The sequence below is a fragment of the Bos taurus genome, chromosome 9 (genome assembly GCF_002263795.3).
Source record: "Bos taurus isolate L1 Dominette 01449 registration number 42190680 breed Hereford chromosome 9, ARS-UCD2.0, whole genome shotgun sequence".
Lineage (NCBI taxonomy): Eukaryota > Metazoa > Chordata > Mammalia > Artiodactyla > Bovidae > Bos > Bos taurus.
Genome location: NC_037336.1, coordinates 42045751 through 42066181, shown reverse-complemented (window position 1 = coordinate 42066181; position 20431 = coordinate 42045751). Strand labels below are relative to the sequence as shown.

The 20431-nt window shown below is 40.6% G+C and overlaps 1 protein-coding gene and 1 pseudogene across 1 annotated transcript in view; one reads left to right on the top strand and one right to left on the bottom strand.

Moving 5' to 3' along the window:
* OSTM1 (osteoclastogenesis associated transmembrane protein 1) overlaps nucleotides 1–13911 on the bottom strand; it is a 42903-nt gene extending 28992 nt beyond the window's left edge. Inside the window, 2 exon segments of the mRNA NM_001075776.1 lie at nucleotides 6491–6605; nucleotides 13403–13911. Coding sequence (NP_001069244.1) covers nucleotides 6491–6605; nucleotides 13403–13807 — 520 coding nt within the window. The 5' untranslated portion in view covers nucleotides 13808–13911.
* On the top strand, nucleotides 18884–19483 carry LOC505856 (transgelin 2 pseudogene; annotated as a pseudogene).

The window sequence follows — 20431 nt, the reverse complement described above, 5'->3', positions numbered from 1 at the left end:
TAGACTCCAGATTAGTTACCACTAAAGGTTGATGCTTTTGAACTGTGGTGTTGGAGAAGACTCTTGAGAGTCCCTTGGACTGCAAGGAGATCCAACCAGTCCATTCTGAAGGAGATCAGCCCTGGGATTTCTTTGGAAGGAATGATGCTAAAGCTGAAACTCCAGTACTTTGGCCACCTCATGCGAAGAGTTGACTCATTGGAAAAGACTCTGATGCTGGGAGGGATTGGGGGCAGGAGGAGAAGGGGACGACAGAGGATGAGATGGCTAGATGGCATCACTGACTCGATGGACGTGAGTCTGAGTGAACTCCAGGAGCTGGTGATGGACAGGGAGGCCTGGTGTGCTGCGATTCACGGGGTCGCAAAGAGTTGGACACGACTGAGTAACTGAACTGAACTGAACTGAAAGGTCTCTATTGCTGGCATCCCTTATCAGCTCTATATTTGTAAATTTAATAACTAGATCACCACATAAAGTTAACTGAGATAAAAGGGATCATGGCTTGTATTTAACAATTTTATACAAACTCTGAGAAAACTGACCAGTGTTTTGTGTTTAAATAAAAAGGCAAATAATCTATATTTTTGAATATTTATATTGCAGTTTTTATGTATATACTATAGGGGAGGAAAAGTAATTTCCCCTCTACCCTTCTAAGTTCTCAGCTGGGACCCCTGTGACAAAAGTCAGATCAGTAGGAGAAAAACAAACAGAAGTTTGTTAACTTGTATATGTCACATATACATGGAAGATACAAAAGGAAATTGAGTAACTCAAAGAGGTAGTTTAGAATTTAGGCTTGAATATAATGTTCAGGTAAAAACAAAGAAAGATGGGTGTAGAGGAGGTCAGTGGTGAAGTGACTAGGAAAAGTAACATAAGCAAGTACAAGGCTATGCAGGTTTATGTCCCTGCTTTCTCCATTTACAAGATTTTCTTGTGATTTAAAGTCATCGTTTTCTTCCTGGTGTAGAGACGGAGACACTCTTATAAACAGAGATTTCCTTTATAAATATAAATTTCTAAACAAAATGGTTATTTCTACTCTGTTTTCAGAGCTTCTCCTGAGAAACAGTGTCTACTGTTTCTCAAAATAATGAGCTTGAAATAACCCTCACGCCAAAGAGGCATATTTTGGGATAGCACATTTGGTCTCCTACAGTACAAAATGACAACATCCTAGGCAAACTTCTGTCTGATCAGACACAAATTCATTTAAAATTATAGTGTGACATGATTGCTTTCTTCCATTTTATTAAAAGAGTAAATATTCTTTGTATTCATTCTTTTACCTGTTTCTAAAGGCCAAATCGGAGAAGGCAATGGCACCCCACTCCAGTACTCTTGCCTGGAAAATCCCATGGACGGAGGAGCCTGGTGGGCTGCAGTCCATGGGGTCGCTAAGAGTTAGACACGACTGAGCAACTTCACTTTCACTTTTCACTTTCATGCATTGGAGAAGGAAATGGCAACCCCCTCCAGTGTTCTTGCCTGGAGAATCCCAGGGACAGGGGAGCCTGGTAGGCTGCCGTCTATGGGGTCACACAGAGTCGGACATGGCTGAAGTGACTTAGCATAGCATAGCATAAAGGCCAAATATTTAAAACAAACAATGACTGAATAGATAACAAACAGATTGCTAAGTACAAGGTAAACCGAAGCCTGGGGCTTCCCAGGTGGCACTAGTGGTAAGAATCTGCCTGCCAATACAGGAGACACAAGAAACACAGATTTGATCCCTAAGTCCACAAGATCGCCTGGAGAAGGGAATGGCACCCTGATCCGGTATTCTTGCCTGGAGAATCCCATGGACAGAGAGAGGAGCCTGGTGGGCTATAGTCCATGGGGTCACAAAGAGTCAGATATGACTGAGTGACTTAGTATGCGCGTGTGCGCGCGCACACACATACACATGCACACACACACACAAACACAGAGAAGCCTAGAGCATCATTTATAAAGAAAATAGAGTGAGGATCTCACGAAATCAGTGGTTTAATAGATCTGCTTGCTAAAGATGTGATTGTCTCAGAACCCGATGCCAGATTCCTGATCATTGCTGAGGATTAACATTAGAAAATGTGCGGCTTTACTAAAGACATTTTTTTCACATTATCTACTTTTAATTTTATGTAGCATGATAGAAAAAAAAGAATATTTTACATTTCTATTTTTAGTAAAAGACTAGGTTTTCTATAATATCAAACATGTACATAGCATAAACATTAAACTTTGTAGGGCTAAAATGTATCTATATTTCTTAAAATGGAGACTGTGCAATTAATTTATCAAATAGAACTTAAAAAACAAAATTAGGCCTTAACTCATGAATACAGTCTTTTCTTAAAGCCTTTTGATTTTAGTTCCACACTCTTGATCTGTAATTCCTTTACACTTTCTGAGCCTTCATTCTACTTCACAGGGCTTATTGTGAAGTTCAAATGAGCCAAGTGTTATGAAATTGAGAAATATTATTTAACTGCTGACTTATTACTCACCTTCTTTAGCTCATTTTTCCCTTTCTTCAAATTTCTTTTCTCACTACTTTGTAAGAAAACACTATGTTGCTCAAGTAACAATGTCTTGTTAAATTTTGGTGAAAATTCAAAGTTTTTTGAACAATTCTTTAAAATTTTCAGAAAATGTTCATAATATCTTTATTGAGCAGATTTCAGAGAACATAATTAGAAGTGTTTCCAGGTAATTTGGTATAGATTATTCATTTCTAGGTAAGATAATTATTTTAGAATGAATGCCCAAGGGAGAACTGCTGAGGAGTACAAATTTATAAAACTATTTTATTTCCATATAAAATACAGAATATAAACTGTGATAAATTTTAAAATGTGAAACAATGAATGGAAGACAATTTTTATGGATGCATAATCTGGGAAAAGAAAATAGCCAATCTTTCTAATTACATCTAACATACAAATAATCACAGCAGATTTGGACCATTTGTCAAGTTTTTTTAAATTTTATGTATTTTTGACTAGGTATTAAATGCACATGGTATATAATCCAAAGGATACAAATGTAAGTAGAATGAAAATTAAGTCTTTCTTTCTTTTCTGCCCACCTAGCTATATAATTCTCCAAAAGATGTCATACTTCTCTGCACCCTGCTTGGCCATACATTTTGGGCAAATTAATTTTAATTAGGGAGTAAACATTTCATTTTTTCTTCAGAAGTCCAATCAAGGAATATTTTCAAGATAGGACGCCTCATAGAAAAACAAAGGCAAACAAAGCACCCTAAGAATTTATTCTAAAGAGTTTTATACCTGCCATACTGAGTAAGTATGCAGCAAAATGTTTTTTTCCTTTTTTAGAAAATAACTAGAGAAGAAAGCTTCTTTCAATTGGTAAATTCATTACAAAATACCTTTTAAAGAAAAGATGCTTTACCTCTCACATATATAAAGTAACATCAGGTCAAATTCTTAAAGAAATGGGAATATTAGACCACCTTACCTGTCTCCTGAGAAGCCTGTATGCAGGACAAGAAGCAACAGTTAGAACTGGACATGGAACAATGGATGGCTTCAAAATTGGGAAAGGAGTGCATCAAGGCTGTATATTGTTACACTGCTTATTTAACTTGTATGCAGAGTACATCATGCAAAACGCTGGGATGACTCACAAGCTGGAATCAAGATGTCTGGGAGAAATATTAGCAATCTTAGATATGCAGATGATACCACTTTAATTGCAGAAAGTGAAAAGGAACTAAAGAGTCTCTTGATGAAGGTGAAAGAAAAGAGTGAAAAAGTTGGCTTAAAACTCAACATTCAAAAAACTAAGATCATGGCATCCAGTCCTATCACTTCATAACAAATAGATAGGGAAAAAGTGGAAACAGTAACAGATTTTATTTTCCTGGGCTCCAAAATCATTACGGACAGTGGCTGCAGCTATGAGATTAAAAGACACTTGCTCCTTGGAACGAGAGCTATGACAAACCTAGACAGCATTATTAAAAAGCAGAGACATCACTGCCGACAAAGGTCCGTATAGTCAAAGCATTGGTTTTTCTAGTACTCATGTACAAATGTGAGAGCTGGACCAGAAAGAAGGCTGAGTGCCAAAAAATTGATACTTTTGAACTGTGGTGCTGGAGAAGACTCTTGTGAGTGTCTTGGACAGCAAGGAGATCAAACCAGTTAATCTTAAAGGAAATCAACTCTGAATATTCATTGGAAGGACTGATGCTGAAGTTCCAATACTTTGGCCACCTGACACAAAGAGCCAACTCATTGGAAAAGACCTTGATGCTGGGAAAGATTGAGGGCAAGAGGAGAAGAGGGTGACAGAGGATGAGATGGTTGGATGGCATCACTGACTCAATGAACATGAGTTGAGCAAACTCCAGGAAATGGTAAAGAACAGGGAAGTCCGGCATGCTGCAGTTCATAGGGTCACAAAGAGTCAGAGATGACTTAGCAACTGAACAACAACATCAGTCAAAAGAAGTGAACCCCAACATATACCCCATTTATTCTAATGAACTGATTTTAAATGATTTGCAATTAACATATTTTTCAGTTCAGTTGGTAAAGAATCTACCTGCAATGCAGGAGACCCCAATTTGATTCCTGTGTCAGGAAGATCTGTTGGAGAAGGGATAGGCTACCCACTCCAGTGTTCTTGAGCTTCCCTTGTGGCTCAGCTGGTAAAGAATCTACCTGCAATGCAGGAGACCTGGATTTGATCCCTGGGTTGGGAAGATTCCCTGAAGAATTAAAAGCCTACCCATTCCAGTATTCTGGCCTAGAGAATTCCATGGACAATATAGTCCATGGGGTTGCAAAGAGCTGGACATGACTGAGAGACTTTCACTTCACTCACTTCATCTATCAATGGATTTTTGTGAAGGGCTTAATAATACTTAAAAACAGCTCTTCTGTTTATGTTAAACAAACTGTTCAATCATATTTATACTAAAAAGTTTTACTCCAAAAAGGAAAGATTTTGCCTTAAAAAAAAAAAAGTTAGCTGTCAGCCAAGCCTCTGAATTAATAGAAACAAAATGAAAAGAGTTAATATCCAATATCCATGGTATACTACAAAGGAAAGAAACTTAGCAGGGAGTCTTTTTTCCATCGTCATATGAATAAACAAAAAGACAAAGTCCTTAGAAAAGTTAAACTCCTTAATGACTTACAGGTACACAGATTTTTAATTCATTCTGTCCTTTTTATTTTTACAGCCCATGCCCTACTTCACATTTTCTTTGCCTCTTGCCTAAACCATTGTAAAAATTTCCTCACTGGTCTCTCCCTTCCATTGGGGTTCCACAGGAAAAAAAAGGATTTTTACAGTTTAAAAACATTCAGAAAGTGCTAGGTTAAGTGATATTTGAAAAATTTTAACCTATAGTCCTCACTGACTTTAATATTCCATGTGTATTGTAAGTTCCCAAGATACTACAGTATATAACCACTTCATAGTACTATGCTGATGCTCTAAGCAGTATGAAAAATGTTGGCATAAGTGATAAACTACTATATAGGTCAAAGTCCTACTTTCCCTTTCCAAGTTCACCTCCCACTGTGCTTCCAGCATCCTGTAATGTCTATTACTGTTTTATATCTCTGTGCCTTTGTTCAGGATGCCTCTCTATCTGCAGTGTCCTTCCTCTTGTCTCTACTTACTGAAATCATGTCCAGTCATAAAGGTGTAGGATCAAAAGGTACCTCCTCCTGGAAGTCACTTCAAATTCTTGTCAATCTGATTTTTTTCGATTTTCCCAAGAACTCTATGATGTTTTCGTAGCATTTATTGTCACCTTAGGTTATACTGTAACTCTAACTTTCTTCTTCACTAAATTATAAGATATGGAAAACAAGAATTTCCTAATACATAGTTGGTTTTAAAAACACTTATGAATTGAAATAATAACTTTAATTTTTCCAAAGAATGCCTGAAAATAAATCTCATTTCATTATACAAATACATACAAGCCCACAAACCTGCTGGAACTGATGTTACCACCTCCCCCTACCACCATTTGACAGATTATTATAAACATCATAATTATTAAGCAGTTAACATTCCGTGAACAGTAACTATATGCCCGGTACTGAGCTAAGAGCTGTACGCAATTTATTTCATTTAATCTTCAAAACTATCAGGTAAAGTAGGTTCCAATATTACCATGAATTTACAGGTGAGGAAACTGAAGCTCCAAGAGGCAAAATTATATGCCCAAGGTCTGACAGTAGTAGGTTAAGATAGAATAAGTCACAGAGCTTAGAACAAGATTCAGATCTGATTGCAAAGCTCACTGTTAACTGCTACTCTTTGCTGGCTTTCAGTATTTGCCCAAGATGTTCTCACTAATAAACCATGATGCTAATCAAAATTCATTTAAATTTAGTAATAAAGAGTATTTAAAATTTTCAGAGTTCAAAATTCACTAAAGTAAAATCTGACATCTATACTATTGAAATACAACTTCAAAAATGAAAGTGAAAGAGTTACTTACTTGCACAATTTGCCTTCTGCCATGTGGAATTAAAAAACTCAGACAGAATCACAACTATTTGCATTCTATCTGCCATTAAAAGGCTTCTGGCACAACTATGACTCTCTGAAGAATTCTGTAACCAAACAAAAGAAAAAAATACAATCTGAGTATTCTTAGACTTCCCAAACAACAACCTGAGGCCCAAAAAACCTTATAAAAATAATTCATATTTATTATAAGCTTTTGGGGGCTTCCCAGGTGGCTCAGTGGTAAAGAATCTCCCTGTCAAAGCAGGAGACGCAGGTTTGATCCCTGGGTCAGGAAGATATCCTGGAGGAGGAAATGGCAACCCACTCCAGTATTCTTGCTTGGAAAATTCCATGGACAGAGGAGCCTGGCAGGCTATAGTCCATGGAGTCACAAAGAGTCTGACACAACTGAGCAATGGAGCACATATGCATTATAAGCATTTAATATTTTGTTATAATCAAATAATGACATCATTAATAATAACTGTAATAAAACAATAGCAGCTAACATTTATTGGCACCAGGTTCACTTACAAAGGAAGAAAATCTTTGCTTCTTAAATAAGTATTTGCTTCTATGGTACCATTTCAAATACTTAGGCCCACATATAATATTAATATACTTCTTATGAACAGGAAAATATTCTGGAAAGCTGTTCACCAAAATGTATCAGTAGCTATCTCTAAATAATGGAAATAGAAGGGTTTTCATTTTCTTTTTTGCCTCTTTTACACTGTCCAAACTTTTCTACAATGAACATATATTATTTATGTATTTTTAAAAATCTGGTGGGTAAATGATGACAAAACATTGTTTCATCTTCTGGACAGTTTTGGCTCAAAATCTTAAAATCCACAAGAATGGATTTACACTATGTAAATGATAAATTCAAGTTCCTGAATTACTGGATCCTTATCTATTTCCTTTCCTTTTTGCCACAAGCAAAGTTAAGTCTTGCTGACCCTTCACCCTTTCAAAGTTATTTAACTTCTATTATTTACCAGGCATTATAAGTATCCTGGAATTTTGGGGTAAGTTTTCCCTGATGGTGCAGAGGTTAAGAATCTGCTTTGCAATGCAGTTCAATCCTTAATCGGGGAACTAGACCCTACATGCCTGTGGGCTGCTACTGAAGCCTGTATGCTCTGGAGCCTACAAGATACAACTAGAGATTCCATTTACTGCAACAAAAGATCTTACATGCTGCAACGAAGACACAATATAGCCAAATAAATAAATAAAATATTTTCTTAAAAAGAGAATCCTGGTGTATTGAGGGTACAAAGAGTGACAAGGCATGCCATCAACACTGGGCCTTCAAGAACCTCCCCAGAGACATACAGATAAGGAATTAGTGTGATGAGCAATAAATGAGAGAGTGTGCTAGCTCTAGAAAAGAACTGATCAGCCATGTGGGGTTAGAAAAGAGGGAAGTTGGGCTTAAGAGCAGAAATCTTGCTTTAAAATCTCTCTGAAGATCATTTTGGGATGATTACCCATTCTGTGGCTTAGTTTTGTTAACTCATTAAAAGATGCAACCTCGAATAAAATATGTTAAAAGCCCCTTTCCTGGAATTGCTTTCAGAGCAATATCAGCTATAGAAGAAAATTTCAGGAAAGAAAATGAAACAATATTTTGTGATAATTTACCCATCAGATTAAAATGGAATGTGGCCTAAAGAGTCAGACAAACCTGAATTACTAGCTGGCAATCTCGGAAAGCTGAGGTAAACTCTGTGAGGCCCAGTTTCATAATCATTGAGTCATTAAATGAAATAGCATAGATGAATCACTTAGCACACTGGCTGGCACCCAGTAAGTAACTGATATTTGCTATTTCACCTAGCTACCTGTTGCCAACAAAAGTGCTCTAGGTGGGTGTAGCTGGCTAAGTGTAACCTGTTACTTAAGAAGGAACTGGATGTAAGTGGATGATTGGCTATTTTAAAAGTCAATACAGAATAACCTGTATGAGTGGTCAGTGTGTGGAATAGTTCAGTTGAGGAAGACATCAATGTAGTTGGGAGAAATGAGGAGAGTTCATGGAGGAAGCAGGATTTGAACTAAGCCCAATACTAAGAAAGGGGCAATATAGTGGTTAGGGCTCCACACTCAAACCCAGATTCAATCCCGGTTGGGGAACTAACATCCCACATGACGCATGTGTGCTAAGTCGCTTGCCGTGTCCGACTCTGTGCGACCCATGGACTGTAGCTCACCAGGCTACTCTGTCTGTGGGACTCTCCAGGCAAGAATACTGGAGTGGGTTGCCATGCCCTTCCCTGGGGATCTTCCCAACCCAGGAATCGAACCCGCATCTCTTATGTTCCTGCACTGGCAGGCGGGTTCTTTACCACTAGTGGCACCTGGGAAGCCCAGGGAAAAGGGAAGAAAGGGGAAAAGGTTTTAAATGGAGTAAATAAAATGATCAAGGGGTGAAAGAAGGAATGACTATGTGGTATTCAGGGAGTATCCAGGATGAGAAGATGGTGGCAACCATGAGAATGGAAGGGAAATGATGAATAACCCCAATGATGATGATGTACTTTTGAATACCTAGTGGTTCTAAATGCCCTAAATGTATAGCTCATTAAATCCTTGTAAAAACTCTATGAAATAGACAGATCATCCTTCTGGATTAAATCCAGCCACTTTCACTGCATGGGACTCATGACATGGCACCTGCCCACTTTCTCAGACTCAAATAACTAGTCTCCTCCTGGCTCACAGTGCTTTGAGTTCTTTCTAGTCCTTAAACACACCAGACTCTCGGAGTCTTCACACCTGCTACTTCTTTACAATGTATATATTCTCCCCATTCTCCCACCCTCTCAAATTTTAGGTGTCTTTAACTATTCACCACTTCTATCTATTCCCAGCCTGAGTCCTGATCAGCACTCTTGTTACATGCTTTGGTGGCATTTGGGATTTTTTTCTCTGCAACACTTACATCACACCTGAACTAAATAATTATAATGATGTTTAATGTCTGTTTCCTCTATCAGACTATAAGCTCTTCTCATTCACAGATACATCCCTAGTAAGTACAACTACCCTGCACATCATAAGTATTGAAGAATTTTTCTGAATGAATAAGAACCAGTGCTGGAGAAGGAAATGGCAACCCACTCCAGTAATCTTCCCTGGGAAATCCCATGGACAGAGGAGCCTGGTGGGCCACAGTCTATGGGGTCCCAACAGTCAGACATGACTTAGCAACTAAACCACAAAGAAACAGTGCATTCTAATCTCTAATGAAAGACAGACATATTATGTCATGTTGTGTTCCAATCTCCTCCTTCTATTCCTAAGAATTTGTAAATCTACACTAAAATTATGTTGAACACTTCCAGATACATATCCTCAATTACTAGTACCTTCATAAATATATACACATATCTATATGTCTATCTGGGCTTCCCAGGTGGCACTAGTGGTAAAGAACCTGCCTGCCAATGCAGTTGACACAGGAGATGTGGGTTTGATCCCTGGGTCAAGTAGATTCCCTTGAAGAGGAAATGACAACCCACTCCAGTATTCTTGCCTGGAGAACCCCATGGACAGAGGAGCCTGACAGACTATAGTCTATAGGGTCGCAAAGAGTCGGATACAACTGAAGTGACTTAGCACACAAACATATGTCTATCTATCTGCCTATATAAATTTTAAATGAACCAAGTAGAATAAGATAGAGATTAGCAATTCAGAATAGGGGGAGGAGAGGCAAAGCATCTTGGCAACCACTCTGATGATGGTGAACAGCTCAATGAAACTATATTCCTATCAGTTTAAACTAAAAGAAGAAAGTATGATTCAAGTAAGAAGGAATCCATTAATTCCATTATTCAGGTTTCACAAATCACTGTATTCTTTATCTTGAGATAATAAAACTATATGGAGTCCTTGACCCATTAATTCCAAGAGAAAGTGACTAGAAAATAGAATTCTTTTCAGATAACTATTACAGATAAATCAATCAGTTTGCTGCACCACAGAAATAGCATGCTAATTTCTACCATTGATTCTTTTTCTCTTTACACTCTCCTCCTCTCTCAGTCAATCCATGGACATGGATTCACACTAAAGAGTTGAGAAAGAATGTCTTGATAAAATTCTGCTTGTAGGTTTTCTCTAATAAGCACCCCCCTTCTTGCTCTCTTCCCTCCTTTAATTCAGCATCTTCACTCTTTTGTTCTAAAATCCTATTGTACAATTTGTAACATTCACATGGATTTTTTTTCCTTTTTAAATTTTTCTCAATATAGATTAATTTTATTTCCCTAACTACACTGATAATTTTAAGTTTGAAGCCTGGACTATCCCCTCCTTTTCCTTCAGTACCCTTTTACCTGTTCAATATTTAAGAATAGCATGTACTTGCTAATTAAACTGATTTAAATCAAAGACTTGAGTCAAAGAAAATACATTACTCTCCAGAAACAACTCCCTGCTGCACACACACAAAGGACAACTGATAATTTAAATTCACTCCTAAGAAATTCATACATATTTTTCCATATGTTCATTACTACACATAATGGCTCAATTCCCACACCTATCTGAAAAAGCCTATTAAACCCATGAAATACCCCCAGAAGTTCAGAAATCATGCTTTTGAGCTATGGCATCCAGCTCTACTGAGGAAAGGGGTGGATGAGTTGGGAGAGGAAATATAAATTGGGGAAAGGGTCTTTCTGCCTCTTGTTATCTCTCCTCTGATCCTTTCACACAACAGTGAGGCAAGCCAGGTATGCAGGTCACTGGTAGAATGTGAGACACAAAGCAGAGGACACAGTTCATGCCACCCTTACATTGCCATGGGCAGTGGGGAACTCATGTGGAAATCCATACACAAATTGGCCCTTAATTGGCCCACAGAAGCCCATAGCACTGTACCACCAGAGTTTGGGGTAATTTTTTAACTTCATCTTAATTCCACAGAAACTACACAAATGAGAAAAGTATTTGCTGCCTCAAGAGCCAAGCAGTGCAACACAATTCAGTCATTCTGACCACAGAACAACTAACTCACTTACTGCTTAAATCAGTTATGATGCCGTACATACCTGCTATAGTATGACAGCAAGGGACAAGTCTTGGGTGCTTTAAAATAATGGGGTATACACACACACACATATATATCCCTGGCTATAGAGAAGGCAATGGCACCCCACTCCAGTACTCTTGCCTGGAAAATCCCTTGGATGGAAGAGCCTGGTAGGCTATAGTCCATGGGGTCGCTAAGAGTCAGACACGACTGAGCAACTTCACTTTCACTTTTCACTTTCATGCATTGGAGAACGAAATGGCAACCCACTGCAGTGTTCTTGCCTGGAGAATCCCAGGGACAGGGGAGCCTGGTGGGCTGCCGTCCATGGGGTTACACAGAGTCGGACACGACTGAAGCGACTTAGCAGCAGCATACCCAATAGAAGGATGCACGAAAATATTGCATGTAAGCCTAAACTTCCTTGAAAACTTACTCTTTACAGAAAGATTGAGCACAGAATTTATTTAATGCAAATAAATTCCCTATTTATATAAAAATGCATACTTATGTCAAGTAATATCAGGCTGACAAAGTAGGGGATGCAATGTCTAAATACGTCTAAATTCTGTCAAATCAACCATGATTTATGAAATAATTCCAATCACATTTTCATGAGACTTTTTTTCTCAGTACAAGAGGAACTTTCCATTCCATAATCCCAATGTCATTCCTCATGTTGTTCCTTTAAAAGGGATATCCAGCCCATACCTCATGACTCCCACCAGCCTTGACACTAATCCTTTCCTAAGCCAAGCCCTATAAGGTACTTAGGAACAGGGACATGTCTCTGTGTCTTTCTTTTAATTAAGTGCCTCATAGCGTGTACCACATGACCAGAAGAGCTCTGAGTACCAAGACATGAGAGCAGCTTTACTATTTTGTAAAATTTTAGTTCCCATTTACTGAAAACTATTGCTATGTGCCAGTTTTTTTTTCTTTTATAAAATATTTATTTCCTTACTAGGCTGTGCCGGGTCTTAGTTGTAGCATGCAGGATCTTTTAATTGCAGCATGTGGGATCCTATTTCCTAAGCAGTGATCAAACTTGGGACCTCTGCATTGGAAGCTTTAAGGCTTAGCCACTGGACCACCAGGGAAGTCCCTGTGCCTGTTTTCTAAGAGTTCGTTTTATCTCCATCTTACACATGAGAAAACAGGCCCAGAGAATATAACCTGCTCAGAGTACACCTCTAATAAGAGAGAAGAAATGGTGTCCTAGCCAAATGTCTCCAGACTGTATTAATGACTAAAATGGCCTTTCATACATTATCTCTTTTTTTATTATTTTAACAGTCACCTCTGGCAGCAGTTTTCCTCCATTTTACAGAGGAGGAAACTAAGACTCCAAGATAATTAATCTGAGGTCAAACTTCTAGAAAGTGGTGAATCTGAAACGGTTTGGCTACAAAGTTCAAGTTTCTCATCACCACCACACTGCAGTTTCTCCACTTCACCTGGGGTTTCAGGAAAGAGTCCTTCCTGGGAACTGCAAGTGGGGAAAGGAAGAAGCTGTGGCAGAGTTGGGGCAAAGGGGTGAAGGAAAGGAAGAAAAGGCAGGGTTGGGGTGCAGAAGCCCCAAGAAAACTAGTTATACCTATCTGCAAGTATGTACCGAAAGAGGCCCAACAGCAGCCATGGAGGCAAAAATCCAAACCTCAAGCCCTCCCTATACCACCACCCACTTTTCTGATGCCCCTAACTCCACTGCCCCAATCCAACCTCGTTTTCTCACAGATGGGGAAACTGAGGAGCCCCTCCCCACCCCCGCCCCACCCCGAGTTAACTATCATTACATCCTCCTCACTTCCCAACAATCCACACCAGAGGTCCCGGATGTGCTCTTCTACCCACCCCCACGGCTCGGCTGATGTTGTCCATCTTGTTGGCGACCTGTTGGAAGAGTGGGTAGCAGGTCTGACAGAGGCGCACCGGTCGGGCGCCGCGCACTAGACACCCGGTCAGCTCAGCACTGCTGTTGGCGAAGTCCAGCAGCAGCTCCCGGCACTCTGGATCCAGATCCGGCAAATCTGGGGGGAGTGACAGTGGCCCCATCCTTCCGCCCTGCAGCAGAGCCAGGGACAAGTCTTCCACCTCCAGCAACTGCTCCTCCGACAGGAGGTCGTGGAGGACCCTGTGGGGGCTGCTGCCCACGGAGAAGGTGCCCAGAGCCAGTCCCGACCACAGCAGCACCACCAACAGCAGCCGCAGCAGCAGCAATGATGACCTCCGCCGCTCGATGGTCCGGTTCGGGTCCATCGCGGGGTTCCACAACCCCCAAGGCGCAAACTGCCTCCTGATCACTTCCAGTCGGGGCTGCGGATAGCAGCCGCTTCCGGCTTCCTCAGGCGCAGGCCGCTACCACGGTCACGAGGTGCGCGCGTCACGGCCCCGCCCCCGGCGCGCGGCTCCCCGCCCCATTGGCCGCCGAGAGCCGCTCGCGCCGCAGGCTGGCGCGCGTGCGGGAGCGCGCACACACGGGCGGCGTCGCGCTCCCAGCCGGTGACAAGCGCCTGACTGAGGGTCGCGCGAGACCCGGGCGGCGTCCAGCTGTGGAACACCGAGCCGAGGCTCGCCCGCGCTGTGAATACAGGCGTCGGCCGCTTTGAACAGTTAAATTTTAGGAGTCTTGCCCTCAGTTGCCCACCGCCTTGGGAGTTTGCTGAGTTCTACAAGTCTGAGGAATTATGTACCACAGAAAGACGGACGGCCTCCGCCGTGGGAATTAACGAGTGAGTTGCTGACGGAGCCTGCTGGCAGGTGCCTTTGCAGGTTTCTTTTAATTGGGTGTTTCTTAGTATAATTTTTCCCCTCAAGATATTTGGAAAGAGTAATAACGTCTCTTGGTTGTTTTTGATTGTGGAGCCTAGTGGCTTACAAACTTGTTCTTGTTTTTAACTCTAAACTGTGTCAGCTCTGTCCGATAGACTTCCCGAGGTGATGGAAAGATTCTACATCTGCGCTAATACGGTAGCCACTAGCCTGCTTGTGACTGTTGAGCACTCGTACTGTAGCGACCGCGACCCGGGAACTGAATTTTTAACCGTACTGAATTTGAATGTGAATAGCCCTGTCTGGCGAGCGGTGCCATGTTGGACAGCGCCCGTCTACGTTTTCTCACTATGTAGCCTGGTCCTGGGATGGCTACTGTCCATGTTTCCTTGCGACTGAAGGGGTCCCTGGGGTGCAGCACAAACCTGTATCCAGTACAAAAAGTTGGAAAATCCTGACCAAACCGCTCAAGTTCCTCTCCAGTTTCTGGCAAGCCCGAGGCAATCTTTGGGGACACTCTGAAAAGTGTCCGGATACCACTACTGGGCTGCGTAAAGAATTTAGCTAATGACTTAGGAAACGGTTTTCTGACAAGTATCTAATAAATGTGGTAGAAAAATTATTTCCTGGCTGTTTTGTGTCATCCTGCTTTTGTTTTTGCCTTGAGAATTGCGGAGCTCCTTCATTTTATGGTGTTATTTTCTGTTTCTGAGAGTTGTTAAACTTTTTAGCCAATCTGATTATTGTTCTGTGTTCCTAATGGGAAAGGGTCTATAATTTTTTTAATGCCCCTTTAATTTATCCTTTTACTAATAAAAACAATATTGCAGGTAATCATATCTATACAAGGTTGATATACATTTAAGATAAATTTCTAGCAGTAGACTTGCTGGGCCAGAGAGTATGTGCATTTACAATGTTGTTGATTGTGCTATATTTCTTTCCATGGAGGTTTAATAATTTATTCACAAGGATTCCTAAAGAGCTCTTGAGTGGTAATTCTAATATATAGAAAGACCTAAAAGTTATATGATGACCTTTGAGAACATTAGGACAGCTTATTTTCCTGGGGTGGCTAATGTCCAGGCTTCCTTAGCGCTGAGGGGGTTCCTGGGAATGCAGCACAAACCTGCATTCAACGCAAACCCCTGGAAAATCCTGGACAAACCATTCAATCTCAAACTTCCGTTCCTGGAACAATGTCATCCTAAAGCCATTAGATCAAGTAGAGTAAAGTAGACATCAATGGTTTGTCTGGTGGGGATGTCAGAAATCCAGAGAGGGATATTGGAGCACAGGTAAGAAGAGGAAGACATGGTGAGGGTGGGGGAATCCTGATGCAGGGTATTGGATCCTGAGTTGGGTAAGAAAGGCTTCCATGTAAGGGAAGGTACAGCAGTGACTGGGATTTTGCTTACCCTCAGAAGGATTGATCAAATAGGTAAATATATTAAGGATAATGGGAGTCTGGTTTCTTATTGTCCAAGAAGGGAGTTACAAACAGGAAAAGGGAGAAAACAAATAGGAAGGGAGAATGAACTCTGTACTGTTGGAATGGGTCAGTAGCTTAGTCGTGTCTGACTCTTTGCAACCCCATGGACTCCACATGAGGCTCCACGGCCCATGGGATTCTCCGAGCAAGAATACTAGAATGGGTTGCCATTTCCTTCTCCAGTGTTGGAATAGAATTAGCAATATCAGTGGTTGCAATTCATAGAGATATAGAAATAGATTGTGGCTTCTAAATGTCATTCTCTACAAAAAGGAATCAAGAATTCTTACAGAAATAGCTGATTCTACCACTGGGGCAGGAAGAGCGTAAGTTTAGCCTGGATCATCTTTTTGTACTAGAAAGTAAGGAAGTGCTGGAAGAATGATGGGAACATGTCAAGAACACACAGAGGACTCCCCTCGTGGTCCAGTGGCTAAGGATCTGACTTACAATATAGGAGACATGGGTTCCATCCCTGGTCAGGGAACTAAGATCCCACATGCCATAGGGCAACCAAGCCTGCATGCTACAACTAGAGAGAATCCATGTACGAAAGCAAAAACCCCACGTGCCACAACTAATACCCAACACAACCAAATAAATAAATACTTTTTTAAAAAAGAACACATGGAAACCAGTTTAGGCTTCCCACTGGCCATATCTGGGACAATTTGAGGATCAAAATAATGATGGTTAATGGGTCGTAAACCATTGAATAAAACAGGAAACCATGAGCCTATAGTGATATATTTAAATAAATGAATAAGGTGAATGTTTCATGGGGATTAAAGTATTTACATATTTTCAAAATCACCTGCTTAACACATATTAATTATAAATGGGAAAATATGAGTAACTTTACAGTGGAGAAGTCTGTCAGTTTCCACATTAATCAAATGATCAACATGAACATCATCATAATGGAACAAATAGAAACTGTAATGCCACCTGATAGAATGCAGTTAGCAGAACATAGCACCAGTTCTATTATACTCCTACCAAAGATGCATAAACTTATTCTAATCGTGAGAAAATATCATATGAATCAAGTTACGGTCCATTCTGCAAAATATCTAGCCTGTAATCTCTAGTGTTATGAGTCAAGAAAAGATTGAGGAATTGCACCTGACATAAAAGACATTGTCTGGACAACTAGTGAAATTTGAATGCGATCTGAAAATTAGATGGTAGTAATGTACAATGTTAATTTCCTGATTTTGATAGTTGTGATTATGCAAGAAAATGTTTTTGTTTGTATAAAATACACAGAAAAGCATTCAGGGGTGATAGAACATCAAGTCAGCAACTTACTTTTTTTTTGAGGTTATAGCTGATTTTAAATACTGTGTTAGTTTCAAATATACAACAAAGTGATTCAGTCATATATTTATATTTTCAGATTATTTTCCATTATAGGTTATTATAAACTATTAAATATTGTTCCTGTGTTATATAGTAAATCCTTGTTGCTTACCTATTTTATATAAAGTAGTGTGTATCTGTTAATCCCATACTTCTAATTTATCCCTCTCCCCCCTCCCTTTCCCCATTGGTAACCATAAGTTTGTTTTCTATGCATTGGTAACCATAAGTTTGTTTTCTATGCCTGTGAATCTGTTTATGCTTTGTATATACATTCATTTGTATTATTTTTTAGATTTCACATATAAGTGATATCATATAATATTTGTCTTCTTCTCTCTGACTTACTTCACATAGTATGATGTTCTCTAGGTCTATCCATATTGCTGCAGATGGCAATATTTCATTCTTTTTATGGCTGAGTAGAATTCCATTGTATACATCTTCTTTAGCCATTCATCTGTCAATGGACACTTAGGTTGCTTCCATGTCTTTGGCTGTTGTAAGTAGTCACTATTGTAATTAGTGCTGCTGTGAACACTGGGATGAGTATACCTTTTCAAATTAGTTTTTCATCTTTTCCAGATATATGCCCAGGAGTGAGATTGCTGGATCATATAGTAGCTCTGTTTTCAGTTTTTATAAGGAACTTCCAGACTGTTTTTCATAATGGCTGTGCCAATTTAAATTCCCACCAACAGTGTAGGAGAATTCTCTTTTCTCTACACCCTCTCCAGTATTTGTCATTTGTAGATTTTTTTTATGATAGCCATTCTGACTGGTGTGAGGTGATATCTCAATGTCATTTTGATTCAGCAACTTACTTTCAGTTGGTTCTGGAAAGAAATGATTTGTACTGTGCTTCCAACATTTTTGTAAGCTTGAAATTGTTTCAAAATCTAAAAATACATTGTAAAAAAATTAGGGTACAGCAATGCAATAAAATTCTGTGCATTTGAAACCTTAGGTACCCAATGTGGAATAATTGCCAATATAAATGGAAAAAAAATGTCAGAAAAAAGAATTTTTAATGCTCCTGTATTCATATACAGAGACTGTCTCCAGAAGAATACATAAAATGTGGTCACTTTGATAGAATAGGAATTGAATTGAATATTTTGGGAAGAGGCTAGAACAGGCTATTCATTGTAAAGTTTATTACTTTAAACTTTTTGTTCCATGTAAATATTCTTACTCAAAAAATTAATAAAAATGAAAAGATAGTTTCTTAATTTGTCGGGTATCAGTGGGTTCAGGGCATTTGTGAATCCTACCATGTGTGTATATCTTTCCGAGTAGAATGTTACAACTTTCATCATAGTTTTTTTTGAATAGGGGTCTGTGATCCAAAAGATTAATAACCATAGATTTGAAATAAACCCAAGGGACTTACCTGGTGATCCAGTGGTCAAAAATCCACTTTCCAATGCAGGGGATGTGGGTTCAACCCCTGGTCGAGGAACTAAGATCTCAAATGCCACAGGGTAAGTAAGTCCACGTCCCACAACTACTGAGCCCAAGTGCTACAACTAGAGAGAAGCTCACATGCCACAACAAAGAGCCAGTGCACCACAACTAAGATCCAGCACAGCCAAAAATAAATATTAAAAAGAAAATAAATTCAGACTCGAGCTGCAGCCCCCGCCTCCAGTGCGCAACTCTCCAACCCACGTGAACCTCCCCTCCAACCACTGCTGCCACCCTTCAGAATGGCCAACAGGGGACCTGCGTATGGCCTGAGCCAGGAGGTACAGCAGAAGATTGATAAACAATACGATGCAGACCTGGAGCAAATCCTGATCCAGTGGATCACCACCCAGTGCCGCAAGCATGTGAGCCGGCCTCAGCCTGGGTGCACGAACTTCCAGAACTGGCTCAAGGATGGCACGGTGCTGTGTGAGCTCATTAATGGACTGTACCCCGAGGGGCAGGCCCCAGTGAAGAAGATCCAGGCCTCCACCACAGCCTTCAAGCAGATGGGGCAGATCTCCCAGTTCCTGCAAGCAGCCGAGCGCTACGGCATCAACACCAATGACATCTCCCAGACTGTGGACCTCTGGGAAGGAAAGAATATGGCCTGTGTGCAGCGGACACTGATGAATCTGGGCAGGCTAGTGGTAGCATGGGACGATGGGCTCTTCTCTGGGGATCCTAACTGGTTTACCAAGAAATCCAAGGAGAACCCTCGGTACTTCCCGGACAACCAACTGCAGGAGGGCAAGAATTTGTTTGGCTTACAGATGGGGACCAACCACGGGGCTTCTCAGGCAGGCTTGACTGACTATGCGATGCCATGCCAGATCCTCTGATCTGCTCTGCAGCCCTGCCCCTGCCTTCCATGAATGGTTAATATATATGTTAGTTTGTTTTTTAGCACTGACATTTCCTGAGAGCCCCTGGGAGCTCTCACACTCCCTTCTGCCAGGGTGGGGGCCTGGTTTGTCTCCTCCAGGGGTGCCCGATGGTGGCCTCCCCTTTGTGCTGACTAATACATTCCCTTCTCCAAACCCACAAAACTGGACCAACTGGCCTCTTTTTCCCTGGGACCAAAATTGGGGGGGGGGGTCTCACCCCCTCTCCACACCATACCTCTTCTCTTTTCTCTGGCCTCTTCCCTCTGAGCCCTATGCCCTAATCCATTCCTTAGCTGGAAATCAAGGATGCTGCCTGATGGCCTTCTCCTCCAAGTATGCCTTGCCCACAGCTGTGGCTGCAGGGAATTAATTTATAGGGAGGGGCCTGTGGCAGCCACTACCCCAGCCCCAGATGGACTGCACTCACCACCCTTTGGAGGCAGCCTGCCCTGGCAGAGGCCCCCAGGCTTCTCATTTTCCATTCCTTTCTGTGGCTAAGGGGTGAGGATGAGGGGGCCTGGGAGGGAACGCTGCTCTCCATGGGCTGGGGCTTGAAGAATCTTGAGTTTGCTGATTTAAATACAGAATCTTTGTCTTAAAAATAAATAAATAAATGCAAATGAAATTCCTTCCTGCAAGTTTAAGAATTAAATTAATTTTGCTTTTATCTCACATATCTTAGAATATGTGACACAGACAATAAAGCAAAACAAAAAAAGTAGTTTATTGTGGTAGGTGCTAGAATAAACAAAGATCACTAGAACACTACTGTGCTCTCAAAAAATAGAACATAAAACCAAATTGTGTATAGTAAAGTTAAATATTAAAGGAGGTAATGTGGAGATGTTTTAGGAGCATTAAGTACTGAACTAACTGTGCCTAGGGATCTGGAGAAGAGTCAGA